The 16,785-nt window shown below is 34.2% G+C and overlaps 1 protein-coding gene and 1 pseudogene across 1 annotated transcript; one reads left to right on the forward strand and one right to left on the reverse strand.

Moving 5' to 3' along the window:
* Positions 1–2,077: 2,077 nt before the first annotated feature.
* On the reverse strand, positions 2,078–3,758 carry LOC115986185 (annotated as a pseudogene).
* A 9,137-nt stretch (positions 3,759–12,895) lies between these two features.
* LOC115986186 (uncharacterized mitochondrial protein AtMg00810-like) lies at positions 12,896–13,333 on the forward strand. Its single transcript, XM_031109041.1, has one exon. It carries the CDS (start codon positions 12,896–12,898, stop codon positions 13,331–13,333), a length of 438 nt encoding a protein of 145 aa, XP_030964901.1.
* Positions 13,334–16,785: the final 3,452 nt, after the last annotated feature.

Here is a 16,785-nt window from a genome sequence, read left to right on the forward strand (position 1 = left end):
TTCATTGTTTGGATTTGGTTTACCTCCAATATATTTTTTATTGGATATGTTATTTTATTTTAAATATACAATGGCAAGTGATAGTAGGTTTTAATCTCCACCTATTATTTAATTAGTAGATGATGTGGCAGTCTTCATTAAAACAAAAAGAAATTCATTTTTATAAAGTATTGGAGGTAAGCCAAACTCTTAATGGTATGTTTGGTTGGGAGATTTTAAGCAGTATGAAAAAAAAAAGAGAAAATGGGAGAGAAAACATTTATGGTGAGTGTTTGGTTGAAGGGAAGGGAGGAAAAGAAACTAGTGGGGCTCGGTTGTTTTCTTCTTAGGCCAGCCAATCCTAAATTGGGGAGAAAACTAGAGAGAAAAAAAATTGACAAAAGCACGCTTGTGTACCTGTGCTGTTGCTCAACATTAACTGGGTTTTGCTTTCTTTTTTTCTTTTCTTTTGATAAGTAAACTAGTTTTTTTTTTTGTTCATTCGTTTTTTTTTTTCCATATGTTTTGTTTTTTTTTTTTGGTTCATCCCTTCTTTCTTTTTTTTTGATTTCTTACTTTTTTTTTTAAAAAAAAATCTAGTAGGGACATAAAAGTAAATCTATACAAACTACATTTTCTATCCCTTCACTTTTTCACCCTAAACCAAACACTACAAGAGAAAACTAAAATATTTTATATCCTCCCACTTTTCTATCATTTCTTTATTTTGTATTCTCCTACTTTTTCACTCCGTCAACCAAATGTACCTTAATTGTTTTAACCAAATTGGCAAAAATAGCATGAAATGGAGACATATTTTGGGGTTGAAAAAGCCTTATAACCAGATTAAAAGCAAGTACATTTGGCAAAATAATCGTATTTTTACTGCCCATAACATGCGAATCAAACTTCGTTGCCCAAGAAAAACATCCTTCTTGACGTAGGACATAATCTACGATTTGAGTTTTGTAATTTATTAATTTTAATATTTTTTATGTATTTTTAAAAAAATTTAGATTGAGAATACTTATTTCTTTGAATTTGGGTACTTTTAATGTTTTTAGGTCAAATTAAGTTCTATTTTGGTTTGAAATTAATTACGATTTATTTTAAAGTATATTTTTTTGTTTGTCAAGTTTTACAGAGCCTTTAAATAGGCCTTCAAGTTAAATTTCAAAATTATTCTCTCAATCTTGTGGATTCTTGATCCATTTCTTTTTATGGATTCAAGGACTCTCATAGATTTGAGATTATTTTTCAGAAGTAAATGTGTGTAAATGAGTATTGTTTCTTTTTTTTCTTTTTGTTGAATTAGGCGTGTTCTACTTTTTGTCTATTTTGCACTTTTTATTTTTTTTGGTTTTGGCGAGGAAAACCCCTGCATCACTTCTTGTATAACATATAAATTTGGGTTCTGGAAGCACACCACCGACCATCACTCGGCTCAATCATAAATCATGACTGATCACCATTCATTCTAGCCATGTCAGACCAAGTTACAGGTCAGCAGACCATTGACCACCTGTTGTTTAGAGAAGCTTATAGGTAGAAAACAACTCTGCACAGAGAACACAATCTCTGAAAATTGCAATCAAGGCTAAGTAATTTTCATCATCAAAATCTGACACTACTAAATAAATGTTGGGTGCCATTTAATTGGCTTAATTCTCATTAGTTCTCAAAGAACTAACTAACTATTTAGTTTCAAACTAATCTCATTGGCTGCTGCATTAACAGATGGCTAACAACAATGTGATTGGCTGACATCTAGCTGATCAATTACAGCCTAACTAACTTTCTTACAACAGGTGACTTTTGGTAACCACTAAATCTGATCTCTGAAGCTGCAAATCACCGTCACATGATAAATCTGCAACTTGAGTTAATTATGCCACTGCAAAATTTTGTTGCCTACAATATTACAAAGTGGTCATAATAATTTTTTTTTTTTTGCACTGAAGGTGGAGATGGGGAAGATTCCTATGTACCGTACCCTATTTTGTATCTTCGCAATGAAGTGAAGTTATTCAGCAATAAATCAATAAATAAATAAATAAACCAGGAGACTTCGTGACAAATGTGCTTATTGTACGATTATTTACAAAACTTTATCTGGATATAACTCAGTAATTGAAAGCTCATACTTAGTTACGTGAGAACCAATGTCTTGTTGCAATGGTGTGTCCAATACTACAACGCTCTGCCTCTGCGTGAAATCTGCAGGTTGTGTAGGTACAGGGAGAGTGATAGAATCGCTATTAATCATGGCAACAACTGAAATCATATTTGGTCTTGCAACTGGTTGTTTTTGAACACATAGTAGTCCAGTGTGGATACATCTCATTATTTCAGTTATTGGACTATCCCTCAATGTAGGATCTATGAGATTTGTAGCCGTCCCCTCCATCCAATTTTTCCATGCCTGCAGAAGTATACCAATGTGCATATACCATGTTAAAGAAGAAATTTTTCGACATCTTAGTTTATCATTTATTTTTTCAAAATAATGGAAATGTAACTTTGAATATTCATACTCATGTAGCTTAGAAGATACTCCCTATCCTCTCCATTATGTAAACAGGTAATTTTCCGACCGCTTACAATCTCCAAGATTAACACTCCAAAGCTAAAGACATCTGACTTCACTGAAAATTGTCCTGTCATTGCATATTCAGGAGCCATATATCCACTATATATCAATATTAACAAAGCTAGTATCAATGTAAATGACAATAGAGCTCATAATAGTTACATTCAAAATTTTCAATTTTCAACTCTTTTATGGCTTTCTTGTTGGTACTTTGACAGGTAATCTATTGAAATGAATTTTACTATGCATGTAGCTAGGATTGCATTCATTAGCTCTAGCAACTAGCAAGTTTTGATGCTTACTATGTTCCCACAATTCTATTTGTACTGCCTTCAGTTTGATCGGGTACAAACAGTTTTGCCATACCAAAATCTGAAATCTTGGGAGTCATTTCTGCATCTAATAGAATGTTGCTAGCTTTAAGGTCACGATGAATTATTCGAAGTCGGGGAATCCTCATGAAGATAAAGAATCCCTCTAGCAATACCTCTTATTATTTGATAACGCCTTTCCCAACCTAATTGTGCACACTTCGTAAGATCTAAATATTCATGAAACCAAATTAGTAATCAAATATTCTAAATTGAATTTTTCAACAAAAAGGAATTAAAATATTTTTCAGTAACTGAAATTATTCTGATCAGATTATAAACTAATATTGAAAAGAACAGATACCAAATATGAAGTGATCAAGGCTTATGTTAGGCACAAATTCATAGATGAGAAGTCTTTCATTTCCTTCTATGCAGTACCCAAGGAGCCTAATTAAATTTCGATGTTGGAGCTTGGCTACTAAGAGGACCTCATTCTTAAATTCTAAATCTCCTTGTCTGGAGTTCATTGATAATCTTTTCACAGCTATCTCTTGTCCATTTGAAAGCTTACCCTGTATATATGTAAGAATATAATTATGAATGAATAATCTCTAAGTTAACTTCAAGGAATTAGAAAGATTTGTTTCACACATTATTGGCTCAACACATTAGGACATATGATTAATAGTTCAGTTCATATAATAACATTCTCATACCTTGTAAACTGCCCCAAATCCACCTTTCCTGAGCTTATTTGCTTCAGAAAAGTTATTTGTCGCAATTATAATAGTGCCAAAATCGAATTGCAAGGACTTCACATTTAGCTCTTCAAAAGAAGAACAAGTTATATACACATTTAATAGAGGCAAGTTCATCTTCAAATTAGACTAAAACACTTGCATAGAGGAGCATGTAATGGATGAGTATTTTATTTACTTGCAGAGGAGAACTAATCAAAGCTTTACAAAGAGATTTGAAATTATTAGACATGATTCAATTCAAATCAAATGTAATAAATTTCTCAATTTAATACATAGACGGTGAGTTATTGGTAGCAACTGATGGTGGCCAGTAATTGGTTGTTACTATGGCTGAAGATTGGTGGTTGGATAGAGGGTGGGCTAAATGGCAAGCGGTGGTTGACAATTGGTGGTTGTAATGACTGATGATTTGTGGCCAACGGGCAGTTGAAAGATGTGGTTGGATTGACGGTGGCACAAAAACTGGAAAACACAGAAAGTCAAGAAGTGCCCGTTGCAGCATAGAGGATTTGAAAGGGGAGGTATGAAGCCAAAAAAAATTTCTATGTGCTTCTAGTTTTGTTGACAATGAAAAATGGAAAATGTTACCATCTGTCGCACAAAAACTGGAAAACAGAGAAAATTTTCACCCAAATAAATGAAATTTTAAAAGATGGTAACATATTGAAACAAACTTTCTATAGTTAAACTGGCAATAGATCTAATTTTATAAGATTGAGGTGGTCACATAATCAAATTTGGGGGGAACGGTCATTACAACTATTTCTTTTTTGAAAATGCTAAATGCCGTTACCACAATTTTGCCATGTACTTATAAGAAAGACATTATTTCCTATATATGCTTTACATGACACACATTGTTAAAGTTGTTATTATAATATACTAAAAGTTAACCAATACCTTAAGAACATTAATTTGAAAAATATTTTTGGAAACTTTTTATAGAAAAAAAAAAAAAAAACTAATTTTTTTTACACATTTTTATATTTTTCATGAAAATTGTATCAAAATTTTTCAATAATGGTCTAATAACAAATGCCTTAAGGGAATTTGTTAATAAGACTCTTAAAGTATCTGAAAATAGCTTTCAAATAACAAGCAACACTGAGAACTTACCTTGAAAATAATCCTTTGGCTTCCTCTTTCTCACTTTAAAAAGATGCAAAGACTAATGACAAGTATCAGAATGATAACAGTCGTGACAATGATGGCAATTTGAGTTATGTTTCTTTCATTACCTGCTAAAACCAAGAGCATGTTTTTATTATAAAATGTGTATCCGCTGAATTTGACCTAATAATTAATTCACAAATAAATGACAACTCATCAACACATTAGATATGACTATGAGTATTACCTATAAGGTCAACGAAAGGGTACTTCTTGATACTAGAAAAAAAAAAAAAAAAAGGGTAGGTTTCAAACGTAATATTATAGTGGTGTTTAAATCTCATGCTGCTTTTCTTAAAAAAAAAAAATTAAAAAAAAAAAAAAAAAAAAAACTCATGCTTTATTTATTTATTTATTTTTGGTAAACTCATGCTTTATATCTCAATGCAACATAGCGGATTTTTTTCTATAAATCTAGGAAAAAGTATTGTTTAAACCCTAAACATATTCTGCAACAAATTATTTAATATCGTGCGATAGTGGAAGCTTTGCTACCAATTGTTGTTAAATATGAGACAATAAAATATTAAGCACAACATACAAAAATTAATGTGTTTTAGCTTACTCCAAGTCTACCCGCGTCCGCTATTAATAATATGGATAGTGATTTGGCATGTACTCTTATAAATCATGAACTTTTGACATGCGTTATAGACTCGATCTTGATTGCATTTTCATGAAATATACCAACCAAAATCCTATCACTTTTAGATTTATAATACTTGATATGAAGCATGAAATTAATCCATTTTAAACGTTGAGGATTTTTTCCCCTACAAAGTGGGGAGGGTTCATCCACAGAGTGGTCAGATTCTGCAATTAAATAAGTCCAAAATATTTAGGGGAACTATCCATGAAAAATCCAAATTAGTATATATTTTACCATTACCAGGCAGTGGCGATGGCAACAATGGCGATGCCAACGGTGATGGCGACGGCAACGGAGATGGCAACAATGGCGATGGCAACGGTGGCAGCACAGGGGCTGATGCTTCTAGAAACAAAGAGTAGTTGCCTTACCTTAGAAAGCAACTTGGGCTTATTATTCGAAACTCTGTCCTTGCTTGGCAACAGTCTTGAACTTTCTCAATCAGTATTTGTAGGCAATTTCCGCATTGAGTGCTATTGATATCTCTTGTACACTGCACCAACCCATATCTAAAACCATTCCCATTACCAACTGACATATTACCTGCCTTGAACAACATTTCTGTTGCTAAAACTTTATCTCTCAGGCTGTTCATAAGACCAAGTGCTCCAAAATTAGGTTCTTCAGGTGCAGTAATATTATTCTGGGCATTCCACATGAACACCTGTGGCTCTGTCTGTGGCACTCCAAAGAAATTAATGTCAAGAGTACCTTAACTGCATTCGTTGTACCATGCCATGGCACTTTTACCTGGACACCGAGTTTTGATATAATTGCTCACATTGCTGACACAGGTTTGGCAAGTATATTGAGAAAGATCACCTCGGCAGAGAAAGAGGCCGTAGATGGCAGTATTGTTAGATATAGCTTTGTAGAAGTTGTAGTTTTGGGAAGCTTTGGAGGATAAAGAATCCAAGAGGACTGTGAGGTTGGATAGGTAGTCATCGTTGGCTTGCTCAAGAGATCCTAGTCCAACTGAACTATAGTGATAATTGTAGATTGGCTCAGGCTGGGAATTAATGTAGCTTGTAAGAGCAAAGACTACTGATGATAGGAAAAAAAAAAGGCTCTGGAGTGTTGGAAAGAACACATTTTACCTCCTAGGCTTCAACAGAAAATTCGTTACTTGACCAGACCACATGCTTATATATAGATGATTATCATTCATCCGAAAGAAATAATTTTCTCCAAATAAATTATTTTCGGGCGAAATCTTTTACACGCAGTGTCATAAATTGAAATTGTGAGTTAAATTCATGGTTTCAGTTATCGAAATACAAAGTGTGAGTAATAATAACGCCCATTATTTTCTCAAATGTGTTAAGACTTTCAGTCTTAGGAAAAAAAAATGGTATTTGGTCAAAGTTTCTTGGTATTTATGCCCTTCAATACAAATGTGTCACATTATCCGAAGTCCGAAGTCGGAATCCTCAAGAAGATACAGAATCCCTCGAGCAATGTCTCTTATGATTTTGTTATGCCCTTCCCAATCTAATTTGGTCGCTTCGTTAGATCTATAGATTCCGTAAATCAAATTATTCATCAAATATTTAAAAAATTAGTTTCTCAACAAAAAGAACAAGATTCTTGTTTAACAAATTTTTTTATTATAATAAAAAAATAGAAATGAAATGAAAAAAGTGCTAAATATGTAGTTATCAAGGCTTGTAGTAGGTACGAATTCTTAGATAAAAAGTATTGAATAAAGTTTAGTTACAAAATTGGTTGTAGTCTTAGGTTACAATCTTGTTCAATATCATTTTATTGGAGGTGAATTTTGACAAATCCACCATTGAATTACATATTCTTCTTATATCTTTCATGCTTGTAAAATTTTGAGAAAACTAAAAATCAATAACTATGTCTTCAATAAATTGTTTCAATTTCAAGTTTTTGTAGTTTAAAATTATGCAAAAAAATATTAGTTTTTAGATCATACAGTAAATAATATTTGATTGATACAAAATTTGACATGTGTATTAAGAAAGTAAAGAACATGAAATTCAAGGGTTAGATTTTCAAAATATATAGTAATGTTTATTTTATTGAGTAAGGTTGTAGCCTAAGGTTACAACAAATTTTATAGTTAAACTTTGTTCAAAAGTCTTTCTCTTCCTTCTAAGCAAAATCCAAGGAGCCTAACTAAATTTTGGTGTTTTGGAACTTGACTACTAACAAGGCTTCATTCTTAAATTCTAGATCTCCTTGTCTAGAATTTCTTGAAAGCCTATTCACAGCTATCTCTTGACCATTAAATAGCCTACCCTGTATGCATGTCCACACACATGTATGTATGAGAGTAATGTAGAAAAATGATTATTTAACTCAACTCCTAGGAATTGAATAATGCATTTCATATCATAATGCTTTTCTACCCTGTAAACTTCCCCAAATCCACCTCTCCCAAGTTTATTTTCCTCAGAAAAGTTTTCTTCTTCAATTATCTTAATTGATACAAAAACCACAACTCATCACCACGAAACCAAGAAATAAGTGGGAAAAAAAAAACAAAAAAGAATAGAATAGATACCACAACATATTCCTTGGTGTGCAACAGCAAAAGAAAATTGTGAAAGAAAAAAACCAAGTGATATCGCATAGTTTTGTAGCAGTCTAGATTCAATAGAATACCTAGAATGAAAATTGCAGTCCAATACTCCTGCTAGGACAACATGTACCAACTGGGCAAGAAATATTTCCCATCTCAGGGAAGTAACCGATTACCATACCTTTTATTTTTCGCCTATGTGGGATTATTTTTTTGTTTGTCAAATTAAATACTCCTAAGTTAAAAATGGTCACTAGCCAAAAAATAAAAAACAATTATCTTACGAAACATACTTAATTATGAGACCCCCCTCTTGAGTGAGGGTATTGGCTGCAGCAACTGCATTGATCCCTTATTACTGTTGCAGGATATAATCTTTCCCAAACAGAGGTTTCGGATGAATTAGTTCTAATCTCAATCCCAATTCTATGATTAAACGGGGGGATTGAACTACAAATTTGACTAATTGGATGGTTTATTAAAGCCTAAATATGCAGGGGAACTTGCCATGTGAAATAAAAATCTACGTGTCTTACCATTATCAGATGGCAGCGGCAGCGGTGGCGGTGGCGGCGGCGACGGGCAAAGGCGGTGCTAGTGGTTGTTCAATAGAAGAGTAGTTGGCATACCGTAGATAGCAACTTGGGCTAAGGATCTCAAACTCTTTTCCTTCGCCTGGCAACAGACTTGGACTTTCTCCAAAATCAATTCGAGGAAGAAGCCGAAGGACCAAGACGACAGAGTTTGGAGACAAGATTAATATATCTGTTGCTACTGAGTGGAACGCTTCGTTTCATTAATCAGTCTGGGAAAAACGCAGCTTTTGATTGTCCACAAGTTAAGTGAATGAGAAGCTCTCAAACGGTGACGTTTTGGCTGGTTCAAATGACAGTTATTGTGGCACGAAAAACAGTTTCTGTTGTAGTTTATCTTCCCTAAAATCACGGACTTGATTCGTATAATTTGGAGCTCCTAATTATTCTGTTATGATCACAGATTGTATTATAAATAGTGAGCAAGGCTCAGATGTATCATTAAGCAAGAAAAAGATTTTTTTTTTTTTTTTTTTTTTGGTGAGAAATAATTACAATATGCTGCTAACCCGGCAGCTTGATCCCTTTTCCCTTTAGACCCCCAAGCACTTTGTACATGGGGAGGTGCCAATTCAGCTAAAAGAATTTTTCAATATAGAAGTTTTTTCATTCAAATTCTCTGTCTTTATTCTCTCTCTTTTGCAATATTTTTGGTTATTTAATATTTACTTTAGTCTTAAATCTTGCTTCAATCCAAAAATTCTCTTTGTAAGAATTTCTTCATGGTATTAGAGCCACCTTAGAATTCAACAATGGCAGCTTCAGCTTCAATGATGGTTGCAGCAAACTCAACAACAACAGCTTTTTCCTCTACTTCTTCAAGTTCTTCAGTGAATTTGATCAATCAACCACTTTTGCTACTCTCAAACATGACGAATATGATGACTGTGAAGCTAGACAACACAAATTATATTGTGTGGAAGCATCAAATCTCCATGGTTTTAGAGATTTACTCCTTGTTTGAGCTCCTTGAAGAGCCTCAACTTATCCCTGACAAATTTCTTGAAGATCTTTCTGGTAATTTCACTTCAATTCTAAATCCAAATTTCTTGATTTGGAAATCGAAGGAAAAGGCATTGCTGACTTTCATGAGTTCAACTCTATCTTCTTCTATCCTAGCAGTCACTGTTGGTTGTACCTCTACTATGGAGGTTTGGAAAGTATTAAAGAATAGATTTTCTTCTATCTCTTGTCACACATCATGAATCTTAAAGGTGAATTGCACAACCTTAAGAAGGGAGCTGATTCTGTGGATCTCTATCTGCAGAAAATCAAAGTTATGAGGGATAAACTACTAGCAGTTGGTGTAATTGTAGATGATGAAGAGTTGTTTCATATAGCAATTAAGGGTCTTCCTAAGGAGTATAATGCATTTAGGTCTGCTATAAGGATCAAGAGTACTCAATTGAGCTTTGATGAACTCTCAACTATGCTAAATGCAGAGGAAGAGTCCTTGAATGAAGCCAATTCAAAACCTAATGGCAATAGTGGTTATACTCAGTCATATAATAGCGGAAAGGGTAGAGGAAATTACAACAATAGAGGTGGTAGAGGAGGTAGAGGATCTAATGGTCAATCACCTCAATATTCTCATTTTAATTAATTTCAACAATCTCAGTCCAATGCTCCAAGTTCAAGGTTAGAGGGGCCAACTTGTCAAATTTGTGGAAAGCTTGGACACTTGGCAATTGCTTGTTATTATAGGATGGATTATGCCTATCAAGGCAAGCATCCACCTAAGAAACTTGATGTAATGTCCACTACATCCAATGCTTGTCTTGCTCAGGAGCAACCTTAGCTAGCTAATAGTGTTGCTATGGATCATGTCACATCTAGCCTCAACCATCTCAGCTTTCCAAAGCCTTACAATGGTCAAGATCACCTTACTGTTTGCAATGGCCAAAATTTGCCTATTACTCATATTAGTAATTCCTTTATTCCCTCCTCTTATTCTACCTTGCATCTTAATAGTGTTCTTAGAGTTCCTTCTATTGCATCAAATCTTGCATTTGTCCATAAAATCTGTCATTATAACAATGGCTGGTGCTATTTTGATGAAAATCTCCTTTCCATTCAGGCTTTGGCCATGGGGAAAGTGTTTTACCAGGGCAAGAGTGAAGGTGGAGTTTATCCCATCTATCCTCATAAAGCATCACAACTTTGTTTGTCATCTAAGGTCTGCAACATTGTTGCTAGGCATACTGCTTTCAATTAATCTCTTTGGCATATGAGGCTTGGTCATCCTCATGATCAAGTACTCAAAATCCTTTTTCCTAATATCAAATCTGTAATGAATAAGTGTAATTCTGTTGATCATTCTTGTACACACTGCTTGTATGGTAAAATGCACAATCTTCCTTTTCCTAAATCTTAATTTATTGCTTCCTCTCCTTTTGAACTTGTTCATTTTGATTTGTGAGGTCCTACACCTGTAAATTCCATAAATGGCTTCAGATATTATGTTCTTTTTGTTGATCACTACACAAGGTTCACTTGGCTTTACTTACTTAAGTCAAAATCAAAGGTCTTTACTAAATTTGTTCATTTTAAAGCTATAATTGAAAATCAGTTCTCCACCAAGATCAAGACTTTTAGGTCTGATGGAGGTGGTAAATTTACCTCAAATGAGTTTAAAACTTTCTTTCTCCAACAAGGTATCATTCATCAAACTTCTTGTCCTTACACTTCTTAACAAAATGGTCTTGTGGAGAGGAAACACAAGCATCTCATTGAAACCACAATCTCATTTCTGTCACAGTCTTCACTGCCTTTTTCTTGCTAGTCCTATGCTGTGCAAACAACTCTTACTCTGATTAATCTACTCCCTACTCCTGTTCTTGATTTTCAATATCCTTGGTACAAATTGTATTCCTCACCACCTGACCTTACACAATTGAAAGTTTTTGGTTGTGCATGCTATATCCTCATCTCAAATCATACACTAGTCATAAACTTGAACCTAGAACCAAGGAGTGCATCTTTCTAGGCTACCCTTCTACCTCAAAAGGATACCTTTGTTTTGATCTTCAAACCAAACATCTTTACATCTCTAGACATGTTCTTTGCAATGAGTCAAAATTTCCTTTTCCACAACTCACTTCTCCTGCTACTACATCACCCTCTACCAGTGCTTTTTCTAATTCACTTTGGCTATCAAATCAATTGTATCTACATTCCTCAAATCATCCATCTTTACTAGGTGCTTATTCCTCACCTGCCTCAGTGTCAGTACTTGTGAGTTGATCACTTCTCATCAGCCTTCATCTGCCTCTTTCCCTGATCAACTCAGACCTCCATCATCACTTATGCCCCAACTATCACCTGTTCAAAATCCACCAGCTACACCACCACTTGACCTCTCTTCTATAGCTCCTACTACTTTACCTCTTACTACTTTACCTAAGCCTTCAACCACACAGTCCACATCTAATGACATTGTCTCCAATCAGATCTAGGAGTGGCATTACCAAACCAATGTCCAAATTCTATTATAAAGTTGTTCTAGATTATACCTATACTAAACCTCCTTCCTATAAGATAGCTACCCGATATCCCAAATGGTGTGAGGTAATGGATGCTGAGTTTAAGGCACTTTAAAAGCAGCAGACTTGGTCTTTGGTTCTTGCACCTCCTCATGTGAATCTTGTTGGGTGCAAGTGGGTTTTTAAACTCAAGCTCAATAGTCATGGTTCCATCTCAAGGTATAAGTCTAGAATAGTGGCCAAGGGTTTTCATTAACAAGTAGGAATTGATTTTCATGAAACCTTCTGTGATAAAACCTGCCACTATGAGGCTTGTTTTGGCAATTGCAATGAGTTGTAATTGACCTTGAGGCAACTTGATGTGTCTAATTCCTTTTTTACATGGCTATCTCAAAGAAGAAGTCTACATGTAGCAGCCCCCTAATTATGTGGATCCAATTCACCCTCATTATGTTTGCAAGTTACAAAAATCTCTTTATGTTCTCAAACAGGCACCAAGGGCCTGGTTTGAGAGGTTTACATTTCATCTTCTTCATCTTGGCTTCACTACATTAGTGATTGACAGTTCTCTCTTCATTTTTCAATTTGCCAATGCCATTATCTATCTCCTCGTATATGTTGATGACATCATAATAATAGGTAATAGTCCAGATTAAATTTCGTATCTCATCTCAGCTCTAAGTCAGGCTTTTGAATTGAAGGATTTGGGGCCACTCAGCTATTTCTTGGATATTCAGATTACTCATACACAGTTTGGCCTTACTCTCGCACAATCCAAATATGCCTTTGATGTTCTTCATTGATTCCACATGGAGAATTCTAAGCCTACCAAAACTCCTTGCTGCCCTTCAACAAGGTTGCTTCCTCATGATGGTATTGCTTTGACAGATCATACTAAGTATAGGAGTATGGTTGGTGCTCTTGAATATCTAACCTTTACTAGTCCAAAACTTGCTTTTAGTGTTCACCAACTCTGCCAATTCATGAGCAGTCCTACCTCAGCTCATCTAGAAGTTCCCAAGCATGTTCTGAGATATGTTAGGGGGGCCTTGACTCATGGCATTAGTTTTACCCCAGGTCCATTGACCCTCACTGCATTTTCTGATGCAGATTGGGCGGGGGACCCAACTGATCATTGCTCCACCACTGGCTTACTTGTGTTTCTTGGCCCTAGTCTTATTTCATGGTCTGCTAAGAAGCAAAACACAGTTTTGCGATCCTCAAAAAAGCTGAATATCTTGCCTTAGCAACAACAACTACGGAATTGTCTTGGCTTAGAATTTTATTCAAAGAACTTCGTATTTTCCTTTCTCATTTTCCAATGATTTGGTGTGACAACGTTTCTGTCATAGCATTCTCTGCAAATCCAGTTGTCCACTCTCGTACAAAACATATAGAGGTTGATTTCCACTATGCTCGGGAAAAGGTCCTTTGCAGAGACTTGTGTGTGGGCTTTGTTTCAGGCAAGGACAATTTAGCTGATGTGTTTACAAAGCCTTTACCAGCTCCTTTGTTTCTTCTTCAAAGATGTAGACTCTTGGTGGATTCCTCCCCCGTCGTTTGAGGGGGGATGTTGAAGATGGTGATTCTAAAATCAACTCAAGGAAGAAGCAGAAGGACCAAAACGATAGAGTTTCAAGACAAGATTAATATATCTGTTGCTACTGAGTGGAACGCATCGTTTCATAAATCAGTCTTGGACAAAACGCAGCATTTGATTATCTACAAGTGGATGAGAAGCTCTCAAATGGTGACGTTTTGGCTGGTTCAAATGACAGTTATTGTGGCATGAAAAATAGATTGTATTATAAATAGTGAGCAAGGCTCAGTTGTATCATTAAGCAACAAAAAGAGTTTTTCAATATAGAAGTTTTTTCTCTCAAATTCTCTCTCTCTCTCTCTCTCTCTCTCTCTCTCTCTCTCTCTCTCTCTTTATTCTTTCTCTTCTGCAACACCTTCGGTTATTCAACCATTGCTTCAATCCAGAAATTCTCTCTGTAAGAATTTCTTCATTCAATACCATTTATATCTCTCGTACATTGCAACAACCAATGACTAAAACCATTCCCATCACCATCACTATTACCCACTGACCGATTACCTGCCTTAAATAATTTACCTGTTCCTAAAACTTCATCTACAAGTTCGTTCAATAGAACAGGTGCTCAAAAATTAGTCGTACCATATGATGGCACTGCTACTTGTTGGACACCGACTAGTGATGAAATTTCTCAAATAGCTGAAATATCTTTGGCAGATATCATTAGAAATATCACCTCGGCAGAGATAGGAGGCCGTATATGGCACCATTAGTAGAGGTAGTCACCATCACATGCGTCGACTTGAGGCTCATTAAATGAGGTTATGATGCGCCACTAAGAGAGTAAAATCTCGTGTATTATGGACCTTGGCCACAATATGCAAAGCTCTAGGGATGATAATGCTAGGATCATAATTAAAGTCACAATTTTTGCCTCCATAACTTGTCTTTGTAACAAATTGTGTGTGGTGGATCAACAACCCTGCCAGATATATTTACCTTCGATTGACCATTAAATCATGAAATTGAGGACCCTAATTGAATATTTAATCCATTCATTTAGTGGTTGATTAACACATCATTAAATGGTTGATTAACTATATCATTAAAGATATATTTTACACTTTATGATTAGAAAATTATTCACTACTCTTTGAGAGTAGACATGCTACTCTCTCCTTTCAAATAATTGATGGATCTAACCATACATTTAATTAGTAGTACCCACAATTTATATGAGGAAAGGAAGTACCATGTCATAATTTTTCTTTAAGGTTAATGTTTCATGCATAAACTGGGGATTTTGTATTCTAGAAATTCTACCACTCTCTCTCTCTCTCTCTCTCTCTATGAAAAATCAATCTAAGAGTTTTATTCATGTATTGGCTAAATGGCCTTCAAGTGCATTTTGTAAGTCTGAAGTTGTACTCTGTTGCTCAAACCATTAAATTGAATGTTTAATATGAAATTGGTTATCCCAAAAAAAAAAAAAAAAAAGGAGTTCCTAATTAGAGTTTGAACTCTCAATTTGACCATAATCTGATCGGGATAAAGGAATTTAAGGAGACAAGGGCGAGTTCTAAAAGGGTCACCAACTCCAAGAGGAAGACTAGTCTTGAGTCTGTGTTCTCGTTCGTAGCTATAGCGACGACTATGAGTATGTTTCCGAATTTCACGAGTTACAAACTATTTTACAATATTTTTTACAAACAATATGATGTGGTGAGTTATTATTAGTAAGCAAAAGTTTTGACGAAGACTAGTAAGAATTGATTACATAAACGAAAAAATGTTCTAAAATAGTTTGACTTTAGCTTTATTCTATTTTTTTAATGAATTTTTTAAAAATTTTCGTGATTTTATTATATAAACAAACAAATACCTTGATTAAATAAAAAAATTATATATAATAAGTGTGGATAATTACAAACAATATTTTTTAATAGGATAAAAGGTCAAAGGCACCAAATTATGGGACTAATGTTTTGTTATAATTTATTAATACAAACCGTATAATCTCAAATCCTAATTGTTTTTTTTTATTCAACTATAAGAGATTTTATCGGTTGAGTTAATTATAATCCATTAATTATAAACAAAATTTAGTTATATTTTATCGATCATTAATTTTTTATGGATTGGAATTTAATTTATATATATATATATATATATATATATATATATATATATATATTACAATCTGGATAAATAGAACTTATGCCTTATTGAAAAAAAATTTTGAAATTGCAATTTTTTTTAATACTAAAATCTTAGATATGTTTGGTGGTAGTTGTTATGGTTCTATGTGGCATTTGTGATGATTGGTTAAATTGGATATAATTTTTTGGTGGAAAAATTTTCAGGAGAAGTCACATGCCGACAATTATTCCGACATTTGTTAGACAACTAGTCAATGGATAGTTTCAATGAGACTCTTTTCAAATTCATAGAATCCATTTCTCACACGTTGGGGCCAAAGACTTGTAGTGTGCCAATTGAATAAAACACAAATGAGTCATGAGTGTATGATAGGTGAGCAGTAATAAAGAATTCACTAACCCACTAAGAGTTTGACTTCGCATTGAGTCTAGCACTCTCACAATTACAATGATTTAAGAAGAAATTTTCACAACAATTCTTGTAATAGGTTGTAACTCGTACATTATCACCTTAAAATAGGCTTATCACTGATATCACTTTTCTTAACGTTAATTACAAACACTTTATTTTAGTAATTGTAAAACAAAATATTGCATTCCTAAACTTATTATAGAACAAAACTTAAAATAATTAAAAAATTAAAAAAATTAAAAATGAAAAAGAAAAAGTTCAAAAGAAAAGTAGTGTCTTGAGTCTTGACTCTCTTTACTGGCTATGAATATCAAAATGAGTGGATCCAAACTCATAATGCATAAGCATTTAACATAGCATTCAATGGTGACCAAAGTCTTCTAATCATGCCTATTGCCTAACGGGAAATTATTATGTACTCCTAGAGTACTATAAATGCATAATCCCTCCTCTCACATAAATAGTGGGTCCCACTAATTAAATTCAATGTAAGACCCACCATTCATGTCAGAGGAGGGAGTACGCATTTATGGTACTCTAGGAGTACCTAATAATTTTCCATTGCCTAACATTACTCATTACTTTTAT

Source organism: Quercus lobata, chromosome 4, assembly GCF_001633185.2.
Source record: "Quercus lobata isolate SW786 chromosome 4, ValleyOak3.0 Primary Assembly, whole genome shotgun sequence".
In the NCBI taxonomy this organism is placed as follows: Eukaryota; Viridiplantae; Streptophyta; class Magnoliopsida; order Fagales; family Fagaceae; genus Quercus; species Quercus lobata.